General features: G+C 58.1%; 1 protein-coding gene across 2 annotated transcripts in view; it reads right to left on the reverse strand.

The window, feature by feature from the left end:
• Positions 1-26,970, reverse strand: part of AXIN1 (axin 1) — a 49,231-nt gene that overhangs the window by 12,765 nt on the left and 9,496 nt on the right. For both annotated transcript variants that reach the window (XM_075994902.1, XM_075994901.1), the window contains exons 3-4: positions 8,643-8,783; positions 5,730-5,826 (exon numbers count right to left, since the gene is read on the reverse strand). In XM_075994902.1, the coding sequence (XP_075851017.1) occupies positions 5,730-5,826; positions 8,643-8,783 (238 nt within the window). The remainder of the gene's footprint in view (positions 1-5,729; positions 5,827-8,642; positions 8,784-26,970) is intronic.

Genomic DNA, 26,970 nt, shown 5'->3' on the forward strand with positions numbered 1-26,970 from the left:
TGGTCTGTGCTGTGCGTTGACAGCGAGTCCGTTTTGCTCTTGTGCGATGAGGAAAGCTTGAAAGCATGAAAACTTGTTCTACTTTACAGGCAGCTTTACTTGTAACGTAATCAGAATAGGTGACATACACATGTATGTTTTCTAAACGTTCACAACTTTATTTTGAGAAATGAAAAGTTAGAAAAGTTGCATCACGGCTGTCAGCTAAAGTCGACACTCGGCTGTGCGCCTTGATATCACGGCTGTCAGCTAAAGTCCATACTCGGCTGTGCACCTTCATATGACGGCTGTCAGCTAAAGTCGACACTCGGCTGTGCACCTTCATATGACGGCTGTCAGCTAAAGTCGACACTCGGCTGTGCACCTTCATATGACGGCTGTCAGCTAAAGTCCATACTCGGCTGTGCACCTTCATATGTTGGCTGTCAGCTAAAGTCGACACTCGGCTGTGCACCTTCATATGACGGCTGTTAGCTAAAGTCCATACTCGGCTGTGCGCCTTGATATCACGGCTGTCAGCTAAAGTCCATACTCGGCTGTGCACCTTCATATGACGGCTGTCAGCTAAAGTCGACACTCGGCTGTGCACCTTCATATGACGGCTGTCAGCTAAAGTCGACACTCGGCTGTGCACCTTCATATGACGGCTGTCAGCTAAAGTCCATACTCGGCTGTGCACCTTCATATGACGGCTGTCAGCTAAAGTCGACACTCGGCTGTGCACCTTCATATGACGGCTGTCAGCTAAAGTCGACACTCGGCTGTGCACCTTCATATGACGGCTGTCAGCTAAAGTCCATACTCGGCTGTGCACCTTCATATGACGGCTGTCAGCTAAAGTCGACACTCGGCTGTGCGCCTTCATATGACGGCTGTCAGCTAAAGTCCATACTCGGCTGTGCACCTTCATATGACGGCTGTCAGCTAAAGTCGACACTCGGCTGTGCACCTTCATATGACGGCTGTCAGCTAAAGTCCATACTCGGCTATGCGCCTTCATATGTCGGCTGTCAGCTAAAGTCGACACTCGGCTGTGCACCTTCATATGACGGCTGTCAGCTAAAGTCCATACTCGGCTGTGCACCTTCATATGACGGCTGTCAGCTAAAGTCCATACTCGGCTGTGCACCTTCATATGACGGCTGTCAGCTAAAGTCGACACTCGGCTGTGCACCTTCATATGACGGCTGTCAGCTAAAGTCGACACTCGGCTGTGCACCTTCATATGACGGCTGTCAGCTAAAGTCCATACTCGGCTGTGCGCCTTGATATCACGGCTGTCAGCTAAAGTCGACACTCGGCTGTGCACCTTCATATGACGGCTGTCAGCTAAAGTCCATACTCGGCTGTGCACCTTCATATGACGGCTGTCAGCTAAAGTCGACACTCGGCTGTGCACCTTCATATGACGGCTGTCAGCTAAAGTCCATACTCGGCTGTGCGCCTTCATATGACGGCTGTCAGCTAAAGTCGACACTCGGCTGTGCGCCTTCATATGACGGCTGTCAGCTAAAGTCCATACTCGGCTGTGCACCTTCATATGACGGCTGTCAGCTAAAGTCCATACTCGGCTGTGCACCTTCATATGACGGCTGTCAGCTAAAGTCGACACTCGGCTGTGCACCTTCATATGACGGCTGTCAGCTAAAGTCCATACTCGGCTGTGCGCCTTGATATCACGGCTGTCAGCTAAAGTCCACACTCGGCTGTGCACCTTCATATGACGGCTGTCAGCTAAAGTCCATACTCGGCTGTGCACCTTCATATGACGGCTGTCAGCTAACGTCGACACTCGGCTGTGCACCTTCATATGACGGCTGTCAGCTAAAGTCCATACTCGGCTGTGCACCTTCATATGACGGCTGTCAGCTAAAGTCGACACTCGGCTGTGCACCTTCATATGACGGCTGTCAGCTAAAGTCCATACTCGGCTGTGCGCCTTCATATGACGGCTGTCAGCTAAAGTCGACACTCGGCTGTGCGCCTTCATATGACGGCTGTCAGCTAAAGTCCATACTCGGCTGTGCACCTTCATATGACGGCTGTCAGCTAAAGTCCATACTCGGCTGTGCACCTTCATATGACGGCTGTCAGCTAAAGTCGACACTCGGCTGTGCACCTTCATATGACGGCTGTCAGCTAAAGTCCATACTCGGCTGTGCGCCTTGATATCACGGCTGTCAGCTAAAGTCCACACTCGGCTGTGCACCTTCATATGACGGCTGTCAGCTAAAGTCCATACTCGGCTGTGCACCTTCATATGACGGCTGTCAGCTAACGTCGACACTCGGCTGTGCACCTTCATATGACGGCTGTCAGCTAAAGTCCATACTCGGCTGTGCGCCTTCATATGACGGCTGTCAGCTAAAGTCGACACTCGGCTGTGCGCCTTCATATGACGGCTGTCAGCTAAAGTCCATACTCGGCTGTGCACCTTGATATCACGGCTGTCGGCTAAAGTCGACACTCGGCTGTGCACCTTCATATGACGGCTGTCAGCTAAAGTCGACACTCGGCTGTGCGCCTTGATATCACGGCTGTCAGCTAAAGTCCATACTCGGCTGTGCACCTTCATATGACGGCTGTCAGCTAAAGTCGACACTCGGCTGTGCACCTTCATATGACGGCTGTCAGCTAAAGTCCATACTCGGCTGTGCACCTTCATATGACGGCTGTCAGCTAAAGTCGACACTCGGCTGTGCACCTTCATATGACGGCTGTCAGCTAAAGTCGACACTCGGCTGTGCGCCTTCATATGACGGCTGTCAGCTAAAGACACTCGGCTGTGCACCTTCATATGTTGGCTGTCAGCTAAAGTCCATACTCGGCTGTGCACCTTGATATCACGGCTGTCAGCTAAAGTCGACACTCGGCTGTGCACCTTGATATCACGGCTGTCAGCTAAAGTCCATACTCGGCTGTGCACCTTCATATGACGGCTGTCAGCTAAAGTCGACACTCGGCTGTGCACCTTCATATGTTGGCTGTCAGCTAAAGTCAACACTCGGCTGTGCACCTTCATATGACGGCTGTCAGCTAAAGTCCATACTCGGCTGTGCACCTTCATATGTTGGCTGTCAGCTAAAGTCAACACTCGGCTGTGCACCTTCATATGACAGCTGTTAGCTAAAGTCCATACTCGGCTGTGCACCTTCATATGACAGCTGTCAGCTAAAGTCCATACTCGGCTGTGCACCTTCATATGACGGCTGTCAGCTAAAGTCGACACTCGGCTGTGCACCTTCATATGACGGCTGTCAGCTAAAGTCGACACTCGGCTGTGCACCTTCATGTGACGGCTGTCAGCTAAAGTCGACACTCGGCTGTGCACCTTCATATGACGGCTGTCAGCTAAAGTCGACACTCGGCTGTGCACCTTCATATGACGGCTGTCAGCTAAAGTCCATACTCGGCTGTGCACCTTCATATGACGGCTGTCAGCTAAAGTCCATACTCGGCTGTGCACCTTCATATGACGGCTGTCAGCTAAAGTCGACACTCGGCTGTGCACCTTCATATGACGGCTGTCAGCTAAAGTCGACACTCGGCTGTGCGCCTTCATATGACGGCTGTCAGCTAAAGACACTCGGCTGTGCACCTTCATATGTTGGCTGTCAGCTAAAGTCCATACTCGGCTGTGCACCTTGATATCACGGCTGTCAGCTAAAGTCGACACTCGGCTGTGCACCTTGATATCACGGCTGTCAGCTAAAGTCCATACTCGGCTGTGCACCTTCATATGACGGCTGTCAGCTAAAGTCCATACTCGGCTGTGCACCTTCATATGACGGCTGTCAGCTAAAGTCCATACTCGGCTGTGCACCTTCATATGTTGGCTGTCAGCTAAAGTCAACACTCGGCTGTGCACCTTCATATGACGGCTGTCAGCTAAAGTCCATACTCGGCTGTGCACCTTCATATGTTGGCTGTCAGCTAAAGTCAACACTCGGCTGTGCACCTTCATATGACGGCTGTCGGCTAAAGTCCATACTCGGCTGTGCGCCTTGATATCACGGCTGTCAGCTAAAGTCCATACTCGGCTGTGCACCTTCATATGACGGCTGTCGGCTAAAGTCGATGCTCATACCAAAGTGGTTAAACTGATCCATTGAACTAAAACGTTTTCATTTTCAAACAATCTCAAACTCACGGAAAAGGTGCAAGAAAAGCTTACAGAAAGTCTTCCATGAACCTTTGGAGTGTGCACTGCCTGCCACTGTCCCATCGCAGGCCAGATCGCCGCGGGGGTGTCCTGCACATGGATTTCCTACGCAGGCGCCTGGGGCCAGGCGGCTGCGTGGGTGGAGCCTCCCGCCATGCTGAGCCCGCGCAGCCGGGGGCCTCAGCCCTAACCAGCCCCAGCATCCCGCACACGACTCCACGGATGGCTCCAGACCCGATGGCAGGCGGGCCCAGACCAACCGTGGCACTCGCACACACATGCAGACACAGGCGCACACGGATGCACATGCGTGTACCTGCACACACACATGCCCACAGTATCATCCACTTTCTGATAAGCAGACACCATTCACGCCCAGTTTAAGCCAAATCTGTGCCGAGGGCCGGCTGGGAGGTGACGAAACACTGCGATACCCTTCCCTAGGAAGTGAGGACCAACGTCCCTTCTGCTCAACCGTGAGCCAGCCTGGAAATTAGCATCTGCAGAAAAGCTAGGAGACTGCGAAACCCCGGCTAGGGGTGTCCTCCACGCCTTGCGTGCGGACGCCCAGGCACCGGGGCTGGAGACGCCGCGTGGGCTGCCCTCGTCTCCCCCAAGGTCTTTCCAGGTCAGAATAGCGAAGCCAGAGACGACTCCTCACAGGACGACGCTCTGAGGTGGGTCTGCCCGCGCCGGCTCCGCCCCGCACCGGCTCCGCCCCGCACCGGCTCCTCCCCGCACCGGCTCCGTCCCGCACCCTCCTCCCCGCACCGGCAACTCCCCGCACCGGCTCCGCCCCGCACCGGCTCCTCCCCGCACCGGCTCCGTCCCGCACCCTCCTCCCCGCACCGGCAACTCCCCGCACCGGCTCCGCCCCGCACCGGCTCCGCCCCGCACCGGCTCCGCCCCGCACCGGCTCCGCCCCGCACCGGCTCCTCCCCGCACCGGCTCCTCCCCGCACCAGCTCCGCCCCGCACGGGCTCCACGCCCTGCAACCCACAAAGCCCCAGGGCCGGCTCAGCGGAAGCCGCAGGGACTTTATCTAGGAGGCGAAGCCCGGGAGGCCGCTGCTGTCCAGCCACAAGACGGCCAACACCCCAAGTTTCCCTTGGCCAAAGTGGGGCTCAGGGAAGGCGGCACTGGGGAGGGGGGGCACCGCCAGGCTTTCCACCGGCGCCTCGGGGCCGAGTGGCCGTGCAGGGGCAGGGCCTGGCAGTGGAAGCCCCCCCCTGCTTCACAGCAGCGAGAGACCACGAGACCACGCGGCGGCGGCGCAGAGCACGCTTCCCGCCACCCGCGGAGAGACCAGAGACCAGCGCGCTGCCCGGGGCCTGGGGCTCCTCCACTGACCGCGGCTGCTGCACTTCAGTGTCACCTGCAGCTCTGCCCTGCAGCCTGCGGGGCGTGTGCGTGCACACAGTGTGGATTACACGCTCACCAGGGGTGAGCCGAGCTCGAGGGAGACAGCACGTGGCTTTCCTGCCGCCAGCGCCACTGCCAGCGGCACAGCCCCCCAGGACAGCACCCACGGCGCGGGCGGAGGGGCGGGGTGGAGGGCGGTACTCACGGGGATGTGCGGCAGCGGCACCCTGCCGTTGACCTGCACGCTCTCCTGCATCTCCCTGCGGTGCTGCTTGCGGGTGCGGTACGGCGGGATCCCGTCCCTGCGCGGGGAAAGAGGAGCGTTAACGCGGAGAGGAGGACCAGCCTTGGCGGGGTACGGGCCTGCCCCACCGCCATCGACCGGCGACAGCGCAGATACTAGCAGCGCAGAACCCACGCTACCACCGCCACTGGCATGTATGCAATCACACACGTGCACGCGCACACAGGCACGGATGTGTACAACAGCAGGCCCAGAGCTCAACTGTTTTCTCCCACTGGTCTCCGTCGGGCCTGCCTGTCTCTCGAGGCTCACAGCTAAGAACGGTTCTGCGTGTTCTAAGAGTGGGAGCACATGGCAGCAACCGTACATGGCTGTGCAGCCTATGCATCACTGCTGGCCCTTCACGGGAACCATCTGCTGACCCTGCTTTACGGCCTGGGCTGGCACTGGGGGGCTGCAGCCCGTCACCCTGGGCAGCCCGGCTCCAGAGTCCCACGGTCGCGGCGTCCAGGAGCACCCTGGAGGCGCCGTCTCTGAGGGTGCGCAAGCTGGTTCTCCCAAACAACAGGCTTTCGCCACGAGCCCTTTAGGAGATCACGAAACACACATAAAATCAAATTATGTACGTTGTTGTTTTTTTTGAGACAGAGTCTCGCTCTGTTGCCCGGGCTAGAGTGCCGTGGCGTCAGCCTAGCTCACAGCAACCTCCGACTTCTGGGCTCGAGCAATCCTTCTGCCTCAGCCTCCCGAGTAGCTGGGACTGCAGGCGTGCGCCACCGCGCTGGCCACACTGCTGCTTTAGAACCTCGTGTGCCTCTGTATCAGGCACCGTCCTCCACGTGGCCGGCGAGCGCGTGCTACACAGCCGTCAGTGCGGCCCCAGTGTGAGAGGCTGGGCACAGCTGCCCCTGGCAGGAACAATGCACCTCTCTGCTCTGCCTCTGATGTACATTCAAATACCTGCAGCAATTCTGCATTCCAAATTGTTAAGTGCTTCCACGAGAACACAGATGAACAGAACATCAAGGGAAAACAGACACGTGTATTTATTTTAGGGCCTCCCTTTAGGAAACATATGTTCTTTTCTTAGAGAGAGTAAGAGACTTTTTGGGAAAACTGCGTTGGCAGATTAATTTTCATTGTAGTAATAATTCTGGAGAAGACGAAACCAGACGCCGTGAATGTGCAGTCTGCTCCGGACGCCGCAGGCTCCAGCTGCTGTTTGCACACGCTCTGCACGCAGAGCAGGCCCTGCCTGAACCCCAGTAGCGCCAACGAGAAATGCCACACACCGAACCTCGACCCCGAGGGACAGAGCCCCGGCATCACCACTGCACAGGTGTTGCAGTAGAAAGACCAGAGAGCCCCAGCGTGTGACAGCACAGGGCTGGCTAGCTTAGGCTCAGAAATGGCAGGTGATGACCTGTTCTGTTTACCTAAAAATCTAGCTGTTGGAAGATTTAAAGACAGAAAAACAAAGGCCGGGCACGGTGGCTCACGCCCGTAATCCCAGCATGCTGGGAGGCTGAGGTGGGCGGATTGTTAGAGCTCAGGAGCTCCAGACCAGCCTGAGCAAGAGCGAGACCCCGTCTCTACTGTAAATAGAAAGAAATTGGCCAACTAAAAATATATAGAAAAATCAGCCAGGCATGGTGGCACACGCCTGTAGTCCCAGCTACTAGGGAGGCTGAGGCAGGAGGATTTCTTGAGCCCAGGAGTTTGAGGTTGCTGTGAGCTAGGCTGACGCCACGGCACTCTAGCCCAGGCAACAGAGTGAGACTCTGTCTGAAAATAAATAAATACATAAAGACAGAAAAATAAGAAGAACAAAACATAAAAATGGTAAAGGAGAACCAGCTGAGGCAGGGAAGCAGCGCCAGGACCCACTGGCACCCGTGGGTGGTGGCGAGCGGCTGCGTCCCGGTGCCCTGACGCTGCAGGAGGGACCCTGGGGTGCTGGGCTTGGCCCCAGCCCCGGCAGGAGTCAAGGGCACGGGGCTGAGGGCGCCGTAGGCCCGAGACTCTCGGAAGCCGGAGTCCGACGACCGCACCAGACTGCGCAGTCAGCGCTGACCGCCCGCGTGTCACGCCGTCCACCCCTACTGTGCGCCTGGGCCCGAAGCCCCCACTGAAGCAGAGGAGACGAGGCCACAGAACAGGCCCCTTCCCACACAGGGGCTCTCCCTGGCCGGGTGACAGCGGAAGAACAAGCCCCCGGCTGTCACACGACGTGGGGACGAGGACACTGGGGCGCAGAGGCTGGGACGAGGCTACGCAGGTCCCAGGTCACTCAGGCGTCAAGACCGGGCCGTCCTGGGGCCCCGAGGCGCTGGGCTCGGCACGGGACAGCCTCTCGGCCCCTGTCCCTGGGGCCCCGAGGCGCTGGGCTTGGCACGGGACAGCCTCTCGGCCCCCGTCCCTGCTGCAGACGGCATGGGCTCCCCCGGCGAGACGGCCCCGTGCCCAACGCCCACATGCTGACGGGAACGTGCCTGCAGCCGCCTCTCAGGGCCACACCTCCTGGCACAGCCACTGGCGAGGCGGCCGGCCCGCACCTCCCTTTCCTCTGGGCCCTGGACTAGGAAGCCAGAGAGGAATGGCCCAGCGCTCTCGCCCGGGCGGCCTGGGGCGTCTCGACTGCACCTGGACTCTGCCCCCCGGGGCCAGCAGCCTCCACCTCAGTGCCGCCACAGTGCGCGGCAGCAGTGGAGATGGGGTCCTGGCCCAGCGGGACTGAGTCAGGGCACGTCCTCCACGCGGCCTGCGTCTCACACGCGCTGACACGGAGCCTGGCCCGGGAAACTTCTGCGCGGACGACGCACGGCAGTGCCGGGCATTGACCGGGGCACGGACCTCCCCCGAGGGCAGACTTACACGCTGCTGTCGGTGAGCGACAGGGTGTCCGCGTCGCTGGACAGGCTCTGCTGCTCGCTGTCATTGGCGCTGGTGGCCGGGGCCAGGGCATAGCCGGCGTTGACGTAGTAGGGGTTGACGGGCTCCCGCCAGGATCCATACCTGCAAACAGGCAGCACGTTAGTGGCCGAGGCCAGCAGCCTCTCGCTTCGATCCACAGTTTCGGGGTTATCTGAATATCCCGACGTGCAGATTTAAAACGTAAGCAATTAGGGAAGAAGGCGAGGCAGGAGGGGCCAACGGACAAATCCATCCCGCCCTTTCCAGGGGGTGGCTTAAAGCACTGGGCATCTTCCAGATCTTTCCTCTGCTCTCAGGTGGGCATTTTCACGCACACATGCAGTTTACCGTGTGGATCTGTTTCTCACGTGTGTTTCCAGCAGCTGCATGTGACCAGAAACGGCACAGTGGCTCTGCTCTGTCTCGTGTGGAACTGCCTACAGTGGCCTCATCCCTGCCACGGCTGCGAGGTGGACCTGGCCTCCCGGCGCCCTCGGGGCATTCCCAGCACACGCTGGGCCCAGGTGGGGCGCCAGGACTCCAGCGCTGGCTGCGGGCTCACCTGGCCCCACGCTCCCTGCTGACCGCCTGTGCCCAAGTCTGAGAACGGCCCCAGGACGACCTGGGCTTGGCGGAGAGTTCCCTGCGGCTGGCGTTGCCTCCTGCCCTCACCTGCCAAGAACAGGCTCGCCACCCTCCCGGGGGGCTCACCTCCACCTGCTGCCACTGACTGGCTGGGAAGTGTGGCTCACTCGAGCGGCAATGCCCTGAGCCACAGCCAGCGTGGCAGCTGGTGTCCTCCTCTTCCTCTGACCACACCATGATCACGCCGCGTCCGTTCTAGCCTCTGGCTACGTATGCAAAGAATACCTTCTCCCTAAATGCCATTTTCCTCTTTTCAATTTTGTTCACGTTGATTCTGGTCCTAGAAAAGGTTTTCATTTCTATGAAATCAGACTTACCCATTTTTCCTTTAAATAGCTTTTCAGTGTCTTGCAAAGCCAGGCCTTCCTCATCCCAACATGACAAACACATTCTTTCTCTGTTTTTCCGTATACGCTCCAATAGTTTCTTTTAGATTTAGGCGTTTATCTGAAATGTGTATAAATCTAGCTCACCCCCTTGCACTACAATGGACAGGTGGCTATGGGCACCAAATGTGGAAACATCCATCTCGTCCTCAGTAATTTTAAATCCCGCTCTGCGTCCTACTTCACCCGCCCTCACACACGCACCTACTCCTGGATTCTACGGTGTTCTGCGGATCCGTATGCCTGCCGCCGTGCAGGCCCCTAACCGCTGTGCCGCCGCAGGGCGCTCTGGCTCCTGAAGACCACTCTGACACCACAGTGCTCGCCACTGTCTGCGGCTCCACCCTCCCTGGCTGCAGCTACTAGCAGTCAACCGAGGTCTGAAAATAAGTTTCTGCCGTACAGTAAGATTCTCAGACAGAGGGAGGGAGGTACCACATTCGCCACTTTCACGGAACTTTTATCACAGGTTGTTATGACTGTTCTGTTTGACTCAGACACTGCCACTCTCTCGCTGCATCTAACTTACGAGCTAACTTTAACGCAGGGATGTGCGTGCAGGAACACAGCACGTGTAGGGTCTGGCACCATGTGGGGCTTCAGGCACCCAAGGGGGTCTTGGGCCACGCCCCCCGCTGAGGGGGACGACCGTGTTCGCCGGTGCCCACAGGTCACGGTGAAACGGCAAAGGCCACAGTGGCGCGCGGGGCCTGTGTGGCAGGACCGTGTCCGGGCTGAGCTGTCCGAGCGGCGGGCTCAGCGCTTTGCTCGGCCTCGCTGCAGAGCTCGGGGGTGCGCGCCGCAGGGCGGGCCGTGGCACAGCCGCTGGCACCAGCGCATCGCATCCTCAGGGGTCCGGGGGACCCCGAGTGTCTCTCGGGCAGCAGGATCCCTTGGACGGACACCCGCTCACCCAGGGAACAGACCTTCTGGAAAGCCCCGCTTCCATGCGCTCTGGACAAGGCCCCCTGACAAGCGAGGGGACCAGACGTCTCGGGGGCTCACCACACAGCGTGTGGGGCTGAGCCAGCCGGGTGGAAGAGGCCTTTCTGCGCGGCCCGTGGTGCTGTCAGGTGGGGCCTTGCAGGAGGAGGCCGCGCCCAGGCCTTCGGCGCCCAGCACTCCGGCGGGCAGACGCAAGCACGGGGCTGAGCTCGAGTCACAGCAGTGCCGTCACCACACTCTTTCCGTCCCAGCCGTGGAAGGACGGGGGCCACGTTAGCCGGCTGCATGGCCCCCGCCGCAGCGCACGTGCTCAGCGAGGCCGCGGCCCTGCCAACACCACAGCCCGGCCCCCAGAACCCCGAACCTTCCCGGCCCCCCGCAGCCCCAGCTCGCTCCTGGGGGCTGCTGACACGTCACGGCCAAACGGGGCTCTCGGGGACCGGGCCCTCAGCGGGGGGCCCCGTGTCCGTTACGCACCTCTCCTGTGCACACCTAACACGGAGCGGGCAGACTGTGCCAGGCTGCAGCTCCACGTTCTTTGCTTCGAGTATCACGAGACATTTTCAGATGACAGTTGCTCCCCTGGGACTTAAGAATAAAGCCACAGCTTCTCATCAGCTGCCAGTGTTGTCCCGTAACAGCCACCGGAGGGAAAGTCAGATGCCGGGGTAAGAGCTAACTCACTCGGCCAGACAAAGCCGTGTCCAGTGAGAGCGCGCGGCCACCGCGGCGTGGAAACCTCGCCCACCGCGTGGGCAGGCCTCCGGCAGCGCTGTCCTGCTGCGCGTCGCGTTTGGCGGATCGAGCCTTCTCGCCAGCACATCCCACCACCTCCCCTTCCCACTCTGGAACCCGGGTGCGCCTTCGCCTGTCTGGAAGACCTGCTTTCGAAATGATAACCAGGAAAAATGTAGGTTTTCAGTTTTCTACAGACTCTAACGTTGAGCAAATTCCACCACACAAGCCAGGGTCAAATGATGAGAAGGAAAAAACAGCCAGAGGAAAGAGAAGCAGCGGGAAGAGCTACCGGTTGTCTGCTTATCTTCTGGAAAATCCAGGCGGCACCGGCACTCAGGATGGAGACCTCTGAACACACAGCCGCACAGGCTGCCGTGTGTGACAAGAACATTCTGGCTGATGCCACGTGACAGGGCCACGCAGGAAACTTCAGGACCCTCCCCGCAAGACAGCCGGATCCAACAGCAAGGAGTATGTGCTCGTATGTGTGCACACGGGTGTGCATGCACTGTGCACGGAGCTATATGTGTGCATGCACTGTGTGCATGTGTGTGCGTGGCTATATGTGTGCACACCTATGTGCGTCCAAGCACACATGTACACGCCTGCACATGCCTGCAGACATGCGCCCAGCAAAATAAGACACAGCCCCTCCCTGCAACATGACTGCCACCCCACTGCCCCTCATCTTGTCACAGCTTCTTTCTTCTCCCCTCCCCACCCCCAGGTTCTGTCGCCCTGGAAACCACAGCCAGTGTCTACTCAAGCAGGGTCTGCGGCCCGTCCATCACCCTCTGGCCCTGCTCCTGCCGCCTTCCCCAGCTGTCCGGGCGGCCGGGGCCCTCGCTGGTCCAGCCGTTCCATCTGCAGCAGCCGGCAAGGTCTCAGGACGGCACCTGCTGGCACCAGGATCACCCGAGCGCAGTGCGAGGCCCCGGCTTCCGGTCTGTCTTCCAGATCACCCAGCCAAGCACAAGAGTGTCCCTGGTGGGGCGCTGTCGGGCCCTGTGAGGTGACAAGGAGTCCGGATTTCCTCCGATGGGCCGTGACATCGGTGGAAGATCTCCCCCTCGAGGGCGCCTGCCACGTCTCCCGTGTTAGCATGGGCGCCTCGGGGCCGTTTTCATTCTAGGAAACCTCTGACTTACGCGAGAGCAGAGCGGACGGTCCAGGAAGCTGAGGCTCCCACAACAGCCACCTCACGCCAGCCTGGCACCGGCCCTCGCCCGCCCACGCCAGTATCGGGGCCAGTCCTGGACACCCGCCATACCCTGGGATGTGCTTCCTCTGCTGCTCAGAATAGCCCGGCCTGGACACAGGCGCCTTCTGCCCAGGTGGGAGGAAAGCAAGGTGTGAGTCCTCCTTTTTCTCACCAGTCTCCGACATGTGAAGGCTCAAGGTGTGCGGGACCAGAAACCTCTCAGCTGTGCCCAGACCCGGCCGCTCCCGAGACCCGCCCTGCCCGTCCCGTCTCCCCTGCTGCGGTCAGGCGTACTCCAGACTCCATGCTGAGGGACAGGCGCCCGCTCGCTCTGCGGAGACGCCCCTGACTGCAACTGCCCGTGGAGCCGCGGGCTGAGCCTGAGCACCGCCTGCCCGCGCTGGCCCCGAGGCCCGCCCGGCTTTCTCCCCGAATGGCGGCCATGCCAGACACAGGAGTCCTTGCAGGCCATGCCAGACACAGGAGTCCTCGCAGGCCATGCCAGACACAGGAGTCCTCGCAGGCCGCCCCGAGGCCCGCCCGGCTTTCTCCCCAAATGGCGGCCATGCCAGACACAGGAGTCCTTGCAGGCCATGCCAGACACAGGAGTCCCCGCAGGCCATGCCAGACACAGGAGTCCTCGCAGGCCGCCCCGAGGCCCGCCCGGCTTTCTCCCCGAATGGCGGCCATGCCAGACACAGGAGTCCTTGCAGGCCATGCCAGACACAGGAGTCCTCGCAGGCCACGCCAGACACAGGAGTCCTCGCAGGCCACGCCAGACACAGGAGTCCTCGAAGGCCACGCCAGACACAGGAGTCCTCGCAGGCCACGCCAGACACAGGAGTCCTCGCAGGCCACCTCGAGGTCTGAGCGGGGCCATCTGAGGACGGCGCGTGGCACGGGTGTGACCGTGGGGACAGCAGGCCTTGGGAACGGTGGCCCTGTGGCCTCAGGGACCAAAGAGCAGCCTGGGAAACCCCAGGGAGAGGCGGGAATTAGGGCTCTGCTTTGTAAGCCCATGGAAAACTGCAGGTACAGACTCCGTGGGGAGGAGCGAACCCGCAGCCCTTTCATCTGCTGCTGCTACCTAGGAACACCGCCCTGCTCTCAAGCAGCTGTGCTGATTTGGTTTTCTGAGTGGGGAATACACTTGGATATTCAACATTTAAAAAGGTCAAAAAAGTACACCCCTATACAAAGGTTTAAAATATCCAAATACACTTGGATATTCAACATTTAAAAAGGTCAAAAAAGTACACCCCTACACTCTTGTGCTTGGCTGGGTGATCTGGAAGACAGACCGGAAGCCGGGGCCTCGCACTGCGCTCGGGTGATCCTGGTGCCAGCAGGTGCCGTCCTGAGACCTTGCCGGCTGCTGCAGATGGAACGGCTGGACCAGCGAGGGCCCCGGCCGCCCGGACAGCTGGGGAAGGCGGCAGGAGCAGGGCCAGAGGGTGATGGACGGGCCGCAGACCCTGCTTGAGTAGACACTGGCTGTGGTTTCCAGGGCGACAGAACCTGGGGTGGGGAGGGGAGAAGAAAGAAGCTGTGACAAGAAGGGCCGTGTAAGAAGGGCCAGGCCCAGATGAGCGAGACTCGTCTCTACAAAAAATAAAAAACTCAGCTGGGCGTAGGGGCAGCTGCAGTCCCAGCGGCTCGGGAGGCTGTGGCAGGAGGATCGTGGAACCCAGGAGTCAGAGGCTGCTGTGACTCTACCCGGGCAGCCGAGCAAGACTCTGTCTCAAAAAAAAAAAGTTAAGGGTACATGAGATTGCCACACTTTTATTTGGCCAAATGAAAGCAGTAAAAGAAAATCTACAAAACAAAGCCACATCTTCTCTGCTGCTCCAGACAAGGGTCTGGCTGGTGTCACCAAGGCTCTGAACACCTTTCCACTTCCCCCAGGACTCCCTACTGAGAGTCAGCGCAAACAGTCGCCTCCCCAGAAACGCCGATCCACTCCCGCACTGTTGGCCGGCGCTACGTCTGCGCAGCCCACGGGAAGGACTTGCAGACCGCATCCGGTTGATTCTAATTAAACTAAATACAAAGGGACAAGTGCCTTAGAAGAAGATAGCACCAGTAAGAAAACAGATAAAGTCTAAACCTAAAAATTACAAAGATTACAAAGCTGCGCTGTGATGTGCCATTTACAAGTTTAGAGATGGTTCAAGCATCAGACTGTTCCACCCCGTCCCTATTGTGCGTGTGTGAACGCGAGAGACATCCAATACCTGCCGCGCACGTCACTAAATACACTCAGTGGTGTAAAAATCAGTGGCAAAAAATATCTAATGAGAGAAGGCAAACGCGTGGCCGGCTCAGTCCCCTGGGGCGAGGGAAGGAGGCTGGAGGGGCCGGTCCCTGGGAGTCACCCGAGGACACTATCCGGGCCCCTCCACATCCTGTCCTTGAGGTCCCCGTCCTCAGCGAGAAGGGACGTCCCAGGACGGCGCTACCCACACAGCCACCACCGCCCTCCCTGCTGCAGAGGCGCCACGGGATGTTAGCAGGCGGGCGCCACCGCGGGGACACAGCTCGCCAAGGCGCAGGGCACGGCGGGCACACCCGCAGCACGGGGCAGAGCGCCACTGCTCACGCACACGGGGACCACCTCCCATCCCCCAGTGCCAGAGCCCCGCGTGGGCACGAGCAGCGCCCTGGAGGCGGTCTCCTCTCTAAGCCGCGGCTGCCGACCCAGGAGGGGCCGCGTGGTCCCGACGAGCCCCCGTGAGCTGAGAACGCCGCTGGGTGCAAAGTGTGCGCTGACCTGACGACATTTTCAGCGTGGACGGGCTCGCCCAGACACGGCCCACGGCGAATCGAGGCGCGCACTGAACGCAGGTGGCTTCTGCACTGTCACAAAGTCAAAACCTGAGCTGGGGCCTCTGTGCTCTGGAAGCCGGGGCCGGAGCCAGCAGGGACAGCCTGGAAAGCCGCCGCGGGGGCTGACGGACAGGAACGCGCCGGGACGTAGCGGCCGGCAGGGGGGACCTGGGGCTGGGCGCTCAGACCTTCTGAGAAGTACAAAGCGCCCACCTCGCGGCCGAACGAAACCAAGGCAACGCGTGAGCTGGAGGCAAGGTGCTCGTGGACATCCGCACACACCTGTCTCCACGAGGAGATCCCCAGGGCAGCAGCACCAGGCTGGGAGGGGCCCTCGCGCCCCTCAGAAAGCTGCCTGACCTGGCGCAGGCCATATCCCACCCCCTGCACCTGCCCTGTGGAGGGCGCACCTGTGCCCAGGTGTACAGGCAGGTGTGCAACTGCTGCGTCTCCCAGGGACACAGGCTGGGGAGGGTGCTCAGGAGCTGAGGGTAGCAAGTAGAGGCTGCAGTCCAGGGCCCCCACCTGGGCCCTCACCTGAGGGCGGAGGGACACCCTCCGTGGGTACTGAGGCAGGAGAGGAGACTCGCACAGACCCAGGAGCCCGAGTGACCCAGTCCTACGACAGCTCCCGACAGTGGACAGATGCCGTGCACAGAACCGCTGGGGACAGCTCTTGGGGGCGTCCCTCAGCCCGTGGAGCCCAGAGCACGCCAAGGACGGGTGCGTCCGTCAGGACACCACTGTCGCCACACGAAACCACGCAGAGCCACACAGGTGACGGGGGGGGGGGAGCAGGACCAGCCCCCAGCCTGCACCCCTCCCCGAGCATCGGCCTCGATCCCAGGCCAGCTCTTGCCCCACCTGGACCCACCCGCCCTCAGGGGGACCTCTGACCTGTGCCCCATGTCCAGGGAAGGGGCTCTGGCACCATAGAGTGGAAAACTATTCCCTGGCAGAAACCCTGGATCCCCAAAAGGTGAGGCCGGGGGTGTGGCCTGGGCTCTCGCAGGATCTCCGGACCACAGGTGCGCAGGCACAGGTCTGCTCACCTCTAGGGACAAAGGGGAAAGGCACAGACTGCCGCAGGGGCCTGGGCATGTGCAGAATGAACACCCTGAGCACGCGGCCATGGGAGCCCCACAGTCCACAGGAGAACAGCAGCCACGGGAGCGCCGCAGCCCACGGGAGAACAGCAGCCCACGAGAGTGCCGCAGCCCACGGGAGAACAGCAGCCCACGAGAGCGCCGCAGCCCACGGGAGAACAGCAGCCATGGGAGTGCTGCAGCCCACGGGAGACCAGCAGTCCACGGGAGAACAGCAGCCACAGGAGGGCCGCAGCCCACGGGAGTACCGCAGCCCACAGGAACCACATGGGACACACCCAGGACCATCCACACTGACCGGCAGCCTCCATCAACGGTTCTGAACCCTCCTGGGAAGGGGGGAGGTGCACAACCCCGCCCGAAGGAAGGATGGGAGGAAGCTCAGGGAGCAGCAATGCTGAAGGGGAGACCGAGGTACAGGCACTGCTGGCAGACGGTCGTCTGGGAGCTTTGCAGGAACCCCGTGGCAAGGCCACGGCCCGCAGCCCCAGGAGGACCCACCCCAGCGTCCGCCAGGCTGTGAACAGAAGCCCGGCAGAAACAGCAGACATGGACGGCTCCACACGGGGTTCCGGGAGCCACTGGTGAGATCGTAGAGCCGCGAGCCGCACACAGCATGGACAGACAGCGCGCGTGGCAGCCGCTTCCACAAGGGCAGTAACAGTTTACGCCGGAGGAGGAAGGGCAGGGGTGAGCCACCCGGCGCGCAGGCCCCAAGGAGTATCAGGACCACACGTCCGAGCCACAGACACAGCCCAGCCGTGGAACAGGCAGCACCACCCCAAATGGCAGCTGGCTCCCAGGCCCGGCCCGTCCATCCCACGGGGCCATGGCCCTGACACCCGGCACAGGCGCCCAGCCCGCCAGCACTCTGTCCTGCCTTCGGGGAAACAAACACTGCGACACCTCAGTCCTAAAAGCCCCGAGCCTTGGACAGAGGAAGCCCAGTGAACTGGTTTCCAGAGTACCTTACTGACGCACAATCTGGCACAAAGGACGTGGCATAGAGTTAAAGCCTTTTTTTTTTTTTAAACAGAGTCTCACTCTGTTGCCAGGGCTAGAGTGCCATGGCGTTAGCCTAGCTCACAGCAACCTCAAACTCCTGGGCTCAAGTGATCCTCCTGCCTCAGCCTCCCGAGTAGCTGGGACTACAGGCATGCGCCGCAATGCCCAGGTAATTTTTTCTATATATATTAGTTGGCCAATTAATTTGTTTCTATTCTTTTAGTAGAGAAGGTGTCTCGCTCTTGCTCAGGCTGGTCTCAAACTCCTGACCTTGAGCAATCCTCCCGCCTCAGCCTCCCAGAGTGCTAGGATTACAGGTGTGAGCCACCGCGCCCAGCCTGAGTTAAAGCCTTTTCTGTGATGAGTTCTGAGGTCCGTCCACTACCATGGCCATGGCAGTGGGCATCATCAACCCAGAGTCTCTTCTGCCCGTTTGAAACTCACCTACCTAGGACCCCCACCTGCCCGGTCATGGTGGCTTGTCCGCCATGCGAACAGGAGGAAGGTACCGCCCCGCTGTCACTCTACACCGGACTCTGAGAAGAGCCACGTGGCCCTGCGTGGCCACGGTTCATCCCTGCTGTGTCCCGGCGGCACACGTGGACTGGCTGTCCCTTCCCCTGGCGGTGCCACCTGGGGTCAGGGAGCACAGTCGCTCGGTAATAGCTCACCTGTGCACAGCACCTCCACGCTGGCGAAGTCGGCCCCACACCAGCCTCCAGGCAGACACCAGCACCCTCCGCCCACGCTCTGACCGCAGGGCGGGTCCACACGGTCTGGCCAGGGGCTCGCACCATGGCCCAAGAGGGGCCGACAGACAGGTGAGGACAGCACCACCCAAACCCAGGGACAGACCCTGCGGCCTCCAGCCCGCGCTCCATGGGTGCACACCTGTCACCGTGGGCTGTCCCCACCCTATGCAGCCTCCAGCCCCCCTGGATGAAGGAAGCCGGCTTCCTGACAGGGCAACTCCCACAATGGAACGCAGACGACCGAGGCAAAGGCACCAGTGGGGCAAAGGGACATTCCCTAACCGCAAATCAACATCTGCACAAACGTCACAAAGGAACAGTGCGCAGAGTGCAGAACACTGGCCCTGGAGTTCTCCTTTTCTTTAGTTATATAAAAAAATAACTCATCTTTGGCCAGGCACGGTGGCTCACGCCTGTCATCCTGGCACTCTGGGAGGCTGAGGCAGACTGCTCGATGTCAGGAGTTAGAAAGCAGCCGGAGAAAGAGCGAGACCCCGTCTCTACTATAAATAGAAAGAAATTAATTGGCCAACTAAAAATATATAGAAAAAATTAGCCGGGCATGGTGGTACATGCCTGTAGTCCCAGCTACTCGGGAGGCTGAGGCAGGAGGATCGCTTGAGCCCAGGAGTTGGAGGTTGCTGTGAGCTAGGCTGATGCCACGGTACTCTAGCCCGGGCAACAGAGTGAGACTCTGTCTCAAAAAAAAAAAAAAAAAAACTCACCTTTGCACACAAAATTCAAAAAGTTCACACTCAATGATTTGATCACAGTCAGGCCAATGTCAGCTGTAACAATCTCTGTCACTTCCTTCCTGGAAAATCAGGGATGTGGGCTCTTCACAAGGGGTGGCCAAGGTCACCAGCAGCCCACTGAGTCCAACAAGCACCCTGCACGTCTACCACATACTCTGCTGTGTGACAGATGCTGGGTGTCGCCCCGCCCCCCCAGGGAAGGGACAGGCCACGGCACAGGCCAACCACGAGGCCCATGTGCACCTGCGATTGCCGCCCAGACGGGCAGATCCGACTCTGGGACAGCTCAGGGCAGGAGGCACGAGAGCCTCACGCAGAAGCCCCACCAGCTCAGCAGTTCCCGAGAAGTGCTGGTCCCCCACACAGACTCGGGCACTCGGCGGCGATAACGTTTGAAGACTATAAGTGATGGTGTGTCTTGTTTCTAATAAGACAAGCTTTTTTGTCTTCGCTTTGTCTTATTAGGGAGTTATAGCTCGGTGTTTAAAACATGCTATGTGATATAACAGGTGTAAAATAAATCCTTTAAAAAAGGAAAACACACACACACACACAAACTGAGGCTGACGACAGAGTAAGACAAGATCACAGAGACAATTCACAGGAGGCTGCTGGGCTGTGCTGGACTCCGTGCTCACCGTGGCGCCGGCTGCCCCGGCCTCACCACACTGCCCAGGGGACTCCGCCCGTACCACTGCTGCACACGGGCAAGTCCCCGGACCCACACGCCTCACAGTGCACGCTCCATGCCAGGCGAGGGGTGGTGGAGAAGCACCCGGGGCCGCTGGGCAGGGTGACAGGGTGACAGTGTTTAGCTGGAGCGGCTCAGGATGCCCGGGGCTGTGTGTGCAGAAGGACCTCTGCGAGCCCAGGACGCACGGACAGGTACACAGAGGGGCCTGTGGGGGAGGGGGAGGGGTCAAGCAAAGGTGCACTACAGGCGTTTGGGTTCTGACCCCCCAACATGTCAGTGAGGGGGTGCAAACGTCCAAATATTCAGTCAGTTTGCTGAGGACACCACACGCTGACCACAGCACCTCCACACTGAGGTGGGTGGGCATGTTCTGGCACACACGTGTGCACACATGTGTTTGCTGGGCAATGCTACGCCCACCCAGGCCCTCAAGTCATTCCTTGTTTAAACCAGTGAGTCCACTCTGGGAGGCCAAGGCGGGTGGATTGCTCAAGGTCAGGAGTTCGAAACCAGCCTGAGCGAGAGCCAGACCCTGTCTCTACTATAAATAGAAAGAAATTAATTGGCCAACTAATATATAGAGAAAAAATTAGCCGGGCATGGTGGCATATACCTGTAGTCCCAGCTACTCGGGAGGCTGAGGCAGGAGGATCGCTTGAGCCCAGGAGTTTGAGGTTGCTGTGAGCTAGGCTGACGCCACGGCACTCACTCTAGCCTGGGCAACAAAGTGAGACTCTGTCTCAAAAAAAACCAAAAAACAAAAAACCCAGTGAGTCGCGTTCACCCTCTTCCCCAGTCGTGGACGTTGCCACAGGCCCACCCCATCACCTCCGCACACGGGAGTGCAACAGAAACACTCAGACGGGAAAACGCAACTCGACTGGAAACAAAGAAAACCCTAAAATGTTCACAGGGATTAGTAAACTCATCTTTACACTTGAAACATGAGCATCTATGCAGCACATTAGAGTTTGTACTCGACACACGCTGTATTCTCTGTGACTGACCTAATTTTTTTGGTCACACCCATTTCTCATAAGAAAATTCCTTCTTTAAAAAGTAGTGCCGGGCACAGTGGCTCACACCTGTGATTCCAGCACTCTGGGAGGCCGAGGCAGGAGGATCTCTTGAGACCAGGAGTTCGAGACCAGGCTGGGTAACAGTGAAACCTCATCTATTAAGAAAAAGCTAAGACAAAGTATTAAGTGTTAAAAATGTAAGGATATGTTCACGTATCCTGTATAAGAACAGATACGAATAGAGACGCTCTAAAAGAACACATAAATTGTCCAGAGGATTTACGTTCACAGGTGGGCTCTGGCAGGCAGGAGAGCAACATGCTGAGGGGGAGAACTGGGCACGGGGTGCTGAACCCCTTGAGTTTAATAACCCACAGAGGGGCCGGGCACAGTGGCTCACGCCTGTAATCCTAGCACTCTGGGAGGCCAAGGCGGGTGGATTGCTCGAGGTCAGGAGTTCGAAACCAGCCTGAGCAAGAGCCAGACCCCGTCTCTACTATAAATACAAAGAAATTAATTGGCCAACTAATATATATAGAAAAACTTAGCCGGGCATGGTGGCGCATGCCTGTAGTCCCAGCTACTCGGGAGGCTGAGGCAGTAGGATCGCTTGAGCCCAGGAGTTTGAGGTTGCTGTGAGCTAGGCTGACGCCACAGCACTCACTCTAGCCTGGGCAACAAAGCGAGACTCTGTCTCAAAAAAAACAATTAATTAATTAAAAAAAAATAACCCACAGAGGGTTCACTTCGATTTCCAGTTGCACATGCCTCCAGCAGCAGCCTGGGCAGCGCATGCGGCGGAGGGGCGAGCTTGGAGAGAGCCACGTGGTCGCCCGGGGCGCAGAGGCGACCTCTCTGACCGAGGTCATCTGTACGGGCACATCTGGAGACACGGGGACAAACTAATGACAACTGCTCAGCTCCGTATAGACTTTCTTTTTTTTTTTTTTTTTTTTTTTTTTTTTTTTTTGAGACAGAGTCTCGCTTTGTTGCCCAGGCTAGAGTGAGTGCCGTGGCGTCAGCCTAGCTCACAGCAACCTCAAACTCCTGGGCTGCAGTGATCCTTCTGCCTCAGCCTCCCGGGTAGCTGGGACTACAGGCATGCACCACCATGCCCGGCTAATTTTTTATATATATATCAGTTGGCCAATTAATTTCTTTCTATTTATAGTAGAGACGGGGTCTCGCTCTTGCTCAGGCTGGTTTTGAACTCCTGACCTTGAGCAATCCGCCCGCCTCGGCCTCCCAAGAGCTAGGATTACAGGCGTGAGCCACAGCGCCCGGCCACGTATAGACTTTCTTGACTCCTACTTAAAAACCACACAACAAGGCCGGGCCTCACACCTGTAATCCTAGCACTCTGGGAGGCTGAGGCGAGAGGACCGCTCCAGGTCAGGAGTTCAAAACCAGGCTGAGAAAGACCCGTCTCTACTATAAATAGAAATAAATTAATTGGCCAACTAAAAATATAGAAAAAAATAGCTGGGCATGGTGGCGCGTGCCTGTAGTCCCAGCTACTCGGGAGACTGAGGCAGGAGGATCGCTTGAGCCCAGGAGTTTGAAGTTGCTGTGAGCTAGGCTGATGCCACGGCATTCTAGCCCGGGCAACAGAGTGAGACTCTGTCTCAAAAAAAAAAGAAAAGAAAATCAAGTTCTAAATAAATAGCTGATGTAAAAATAAAATTCCATTCAGAGAAATTTTCACTTCGAATAAAGCAAGCTCTAGACTTATGCTTGCAGGGAAGACCACCCTGCCACACACCACTCCTCCCGCACAGACAGCGAGAGAAACCAGACAAAGCTGCTTCCTTCTGTTCAAAGGCGCAGGGGAGCCAGCAAGACAACAAGATCTTGAGAGGCCAAAACAGGAGGGTAAAGGGAAACAGAGCGGCGAGTCCAACACTCGGTCCCAGTCTCTCCTGGAGGTTCTCAAGCAGGGACTGAGGGCTCAGAACCCGAGGACTTCCACAAGCTTTATGTGGGTGTTCAGGGCCAGGTGGGCCCTAGTGAACCTCTGGCTTTCCGCTGGGATCCCATGGGCTACATGCAGGAGAGACAAAAATATGGACGAGATTCCCAGCCATCTCCGACTAAAGCCCAGTGCCCAGCAGACAGGCCCGACGGGGCTGAGACGCGTGTGCCTGTGCACAGGGGGGCAGGCCCAGTCGACCTGCCTGGGAGGAAAACACCGGACCCTGCAGCTGAGCTCCAGCTTGTCATGGACACTGCCTGGTATTCAACAAAAAACTGCTCAGCGTACCAGGAGACAGAACCCAGTGACTGAAAAACAAGAGAAGACGACAGGCCAGGCGCGGTGTCTCACGCCTGTAATCCTAGCACTCTGTGAGGCCGAGGTGGGAGGATTGCTCGAGGTTAGGAGTTCGAAACCAGCCAAGCGAGAGCAAGAGTGAGACCCGTCTCTACCATAAATACAAATAAATTAATTGGCCAACTAATATATATAGAAAAAATTAGCCGGGCATGGTGGTGCATGCCTGTAGTCCCAGCCACTCGGGAGGCTGAGGCAGTAGGATTGCTCGAGCCCAGGAGTTTGAGGTTGCTGTGAGCTAGGCTGACACCACGGCACTCACTGTAGCCTGGGCAACAAAGGGAGACTCAAAAAAAAAAAAAAAAAAAGACAGAAAAAGACAATGGAGGAAAAAAACCCTGCAAAATGTCTCCATTTTGAAATTAGAAGATATAAAAATATATGTGATTAGTATGTTCAATTAATTAAAAGACAGACCAGGTACGGTGGCTCATGCCTGTGATCCCAGCGCTTTGGGAGGCTGAGGAGGAAGACCATCTGAGGCCAGGAGTTTGAGACCAGCCATAGGCAATATAACGAGACCCCGTCTCCTCAAAAAATTTAAAAATTAGCCAGGCGCAGTGGTGGCACCCATAGTCCCAGGTACTGGGGAGGCTGAGGCAGGAGGATCGCTGGAGCCCAGGAGTTGGCAGCTGCAGTGAGCTGTGATCGCACCACTGCACTCCACCCTGGGCAAGCAGAGCAAGACTTTGTCTCAAAAAAATGAAGAAATAAACGAATGATAAATAAACAAACAAACAAACAACAAACACAGAAGTTTCCCGATTTAGGGAGAGCAGGCACAGGGAGCTGGCGTGGGCAGGGGCTGGGAACAGAGACGAGGTCGAAGTCTGCATGCTACACCAGCAGGTCCCAGCCTCCTCCAGAACCCCACAGGCAGCACCCCCAGAAGGGGAATGAGCAACCCTCCCGGGGGGACAAACCACCCAGGGACAGGACCCACAGACACTGACACCGGAGGTCCCCGGAGAAGCAGCCTGAACGTCCCAGGCGCAGTCGCGGGTCGCCTAACAGCAGAGGCGCACTCTGAGAAACAGCCGCCGGGCACCTCGCCACACGGGCACCTCGCCACACGCAGACTCTGCAGAGTGCACTGCACAGACCCAGTGGCGCAGCCCGCCACGCGCCCAGGCTACAAACCCGCACCTTGTCGCACTGAATGCTGTAGGCAACTGTAACACAACGGTAAGTGTCTGTGTGTCTAAATCTAAGCAAAGATTTTAAAAGGTACACCTGTAGGCCTGGCGCGGTGGCTCATTCCTATAAACCCAGCACTCTGGGAGGCCAAGAAGGGAGCATCACTTGAGCTCAGGAGTTTGAGATCAGCCTCAGCAAGAGCAAGAGCGAGACCCCGTCTCTACCAAAAACAGAAAAAATTAGGTGGGTGTGGTGGTGCACACCTGTAGTAGTCCCAGCTACTCAGGAGGCTGAGGCTGGAGGACCGCTTGAGCCCAGGAGTTTGAGGTTGCTGTGAGCTAGGATGATGCCATGGCACTCTAGCCCAGGCAACAAAATGAGACTCTGTCTCAAAAAAAAAAAAAAAAAAATTAATTTCAAATACTGGTATAGTAGTGGAAACACAGATAGAAAATTATATTGAAAGAAAACATTTACATGTACCCTTTTTAAAGAAAAAATATGCTTTTGAAAAGCTGTATGTAACTCACACCTTTTTTGAAGCCAATATTCTTTTTTGTTTTTTTTTTTTTGTTTTTTTGAGACAGAGTCTCGCTTTGTTGCCCAGGCTAGAGTGAGTGCCATGGAGTCAGCCTAGCTCACAGCAACCTCAAACTCCTGGGCTCAGGCAATCCTGCTGCCTCAGCCTCCCAAGTAGCTGGGACTACAGGCATGTGCCACCATGCCCGGCTAATTTTTCCTATATATATTAGTTGGCCAATTAATTTCTTTCTATTTATAGTAGAGACGGGGTCTCGCTCTTGCCCAGGCTGGTTTTGAACTCCTGACCTCGAGCAATCCACTTGCCTCGGCCTCCAGAGTGCTAGGCGTGAGCCTCCGCGCCCAGCCCAATATTCTTTTAATACCCTTTCTAATTACAAACAAGTTGTTATAGAAATTCGGAAAACGTAGAAAAATAGAAGAAAACAAAAAGCCCACGTATCCATCCAATCGGAGAACAGCCCCTGTGTAACACCCTGCTGCTGGACACTGAGTTGTCCTGTGTTGGCTGTTACGAGCAGCTCCGCAAGCAACATTCTGTTTCCCCACGAGATGGGTCTCACTCTGTCACCCAGGCTGGAGTGCAGTGGCATCGTTACAACTCACTACACCCTCTAACTCCAGGGCTCATGCGATCCTCCTGCCTTGGCCTCCCACGCGGCTGAGACTACAGGCATGAGCCACCATGTCCAGCCTGCAGGCAACATTCCTCATGATTGTTTCTAAATGTCTGTTCAAGAGATGACACCAGCCCTATAGACTGAAGATGAGTTGGTCCAGGTCCAGAGGGGGTCAATACCAAGAAAAAACAAAAGCATTTAAATAACCTCAAAGAGTGCAAAACTCACTGAGGAAAGGGCCCAGGCACAGGCCGAGGAGCCCTGCTCAGGGCTGAGGGCGGCGCCCACCGTGGAGCCAGAGACGCCCAGTGCAGGGCTCACGTTGGCCCAAGTAGCAGAGACGAGCCAGGCGCTGCAAGAAATTTCAATGGTGCACAAGGTCCGTGGGCCGTGGCTGCAATCCACACAGCCAGGGTCCAACTCTGGGTGGGATCCCTGCACAAGGAGACGGGGGGACAGAGGCTGGGTCAGTCGTAGGCACCTGGCCTGGCGCGTGGCCTCCTGTGGGCTCCGTGTAGACACAGAAACGGGGTGGAGGCTGCGCTCGCTCGTTCAACAAAGCCATGGCCAGCCTCGGTCTCGGGAAGGAGGGGAGCGATTCACTGAGCGGTTCACTCAGACCAGACGCTTTTTGGAATCAGTGGGCTCTGAGAGGACCCGGCCTGGCTCACACGCGGCGCGCTCCTGCCGATGGGACGCGGAGGCAGCACAGGTGCACGGCTTCACGCCAGACATGGACTAAAGAAAGAGCCATCCCACTTCCCTACTGAGCTACCACCGCTCGGCCAGACTCACGTTTCTAACAGGCAGACCGCTGGCATGAAGTCTGGGTCTCAGAAGGGTCAACCGAACTGGGGAGTGCGAACCGAACTCCAGTCTCCGCGATGCCGACTGGGGCACACGCCTGAGGACAAGCTGGGTCACCTGGCAGCTGGCCCGTCGGGACCGCACCACGCCAGTGAGGATGGTGCTGCACCACAGTGAGGCCACCCATGCCCCCCACGCCCCTGGGAGCAGCCACGGCAGGCAGCACCGTGGCAGCGGGGCCACGCAGACAGCCTCAGCCCGCACAGTCCACTCACCTGCCGGGGGCAAGGGCCTCCCTTCCACAAACCCGCCAGCGCAGCAGCCAGGCGCCACTGCCAGCGGCTCCCGGGGATGGAGGCAGAGCGGCCACCCTGTCCCAGACAGAGCCCTGCATCCGGGCAGCCACCGGCACATCCGCGGATGCTGCTGAAACCTGTCAGAGACCGTGGGGGTTTGCGCGGCTAAAGCAGAAAGAAGGTATTTCTGGAGTCTGACCCCACCAGCAGGTATAAAATGCAGGAAGCGCGTTGGTGCTGTCAAGAGGAGTGTGGCTTTCACTCCTGGCGGCGGGAAGAAGGGACGAAAATCTTCAGGGAAAATGGACGGGGGCAGAGACCCGTGAGAAGGTTCCTGCGGGCGCCCAGGCGGGCGGTGGGCCCTGGGCCTGCTGGGCTGGACGTGGGTGAGCAAAGCGGGAAGCCCAGGGTGGGCTGGGCTGGCGGCGGGGTGGGGGATGGGTGGGGTGGGGGAGGGCCACACCTGAGACGGGATTAGAAGAGGAGCA

This window comes from Microcebus murinus, chromosome 19 (genome assembly GCF_040939455.1).
Source record: "Microcebus murinus isolate Inina chromosome 19, M.murinus_Inina_mat1.0, whole genome shotgun sequence".
NCBI lineage: Eukaryota > Metazoa > Chordata > Mammalia > Primates > Cheirogaleidae > Microcebus > Microcebus murinus.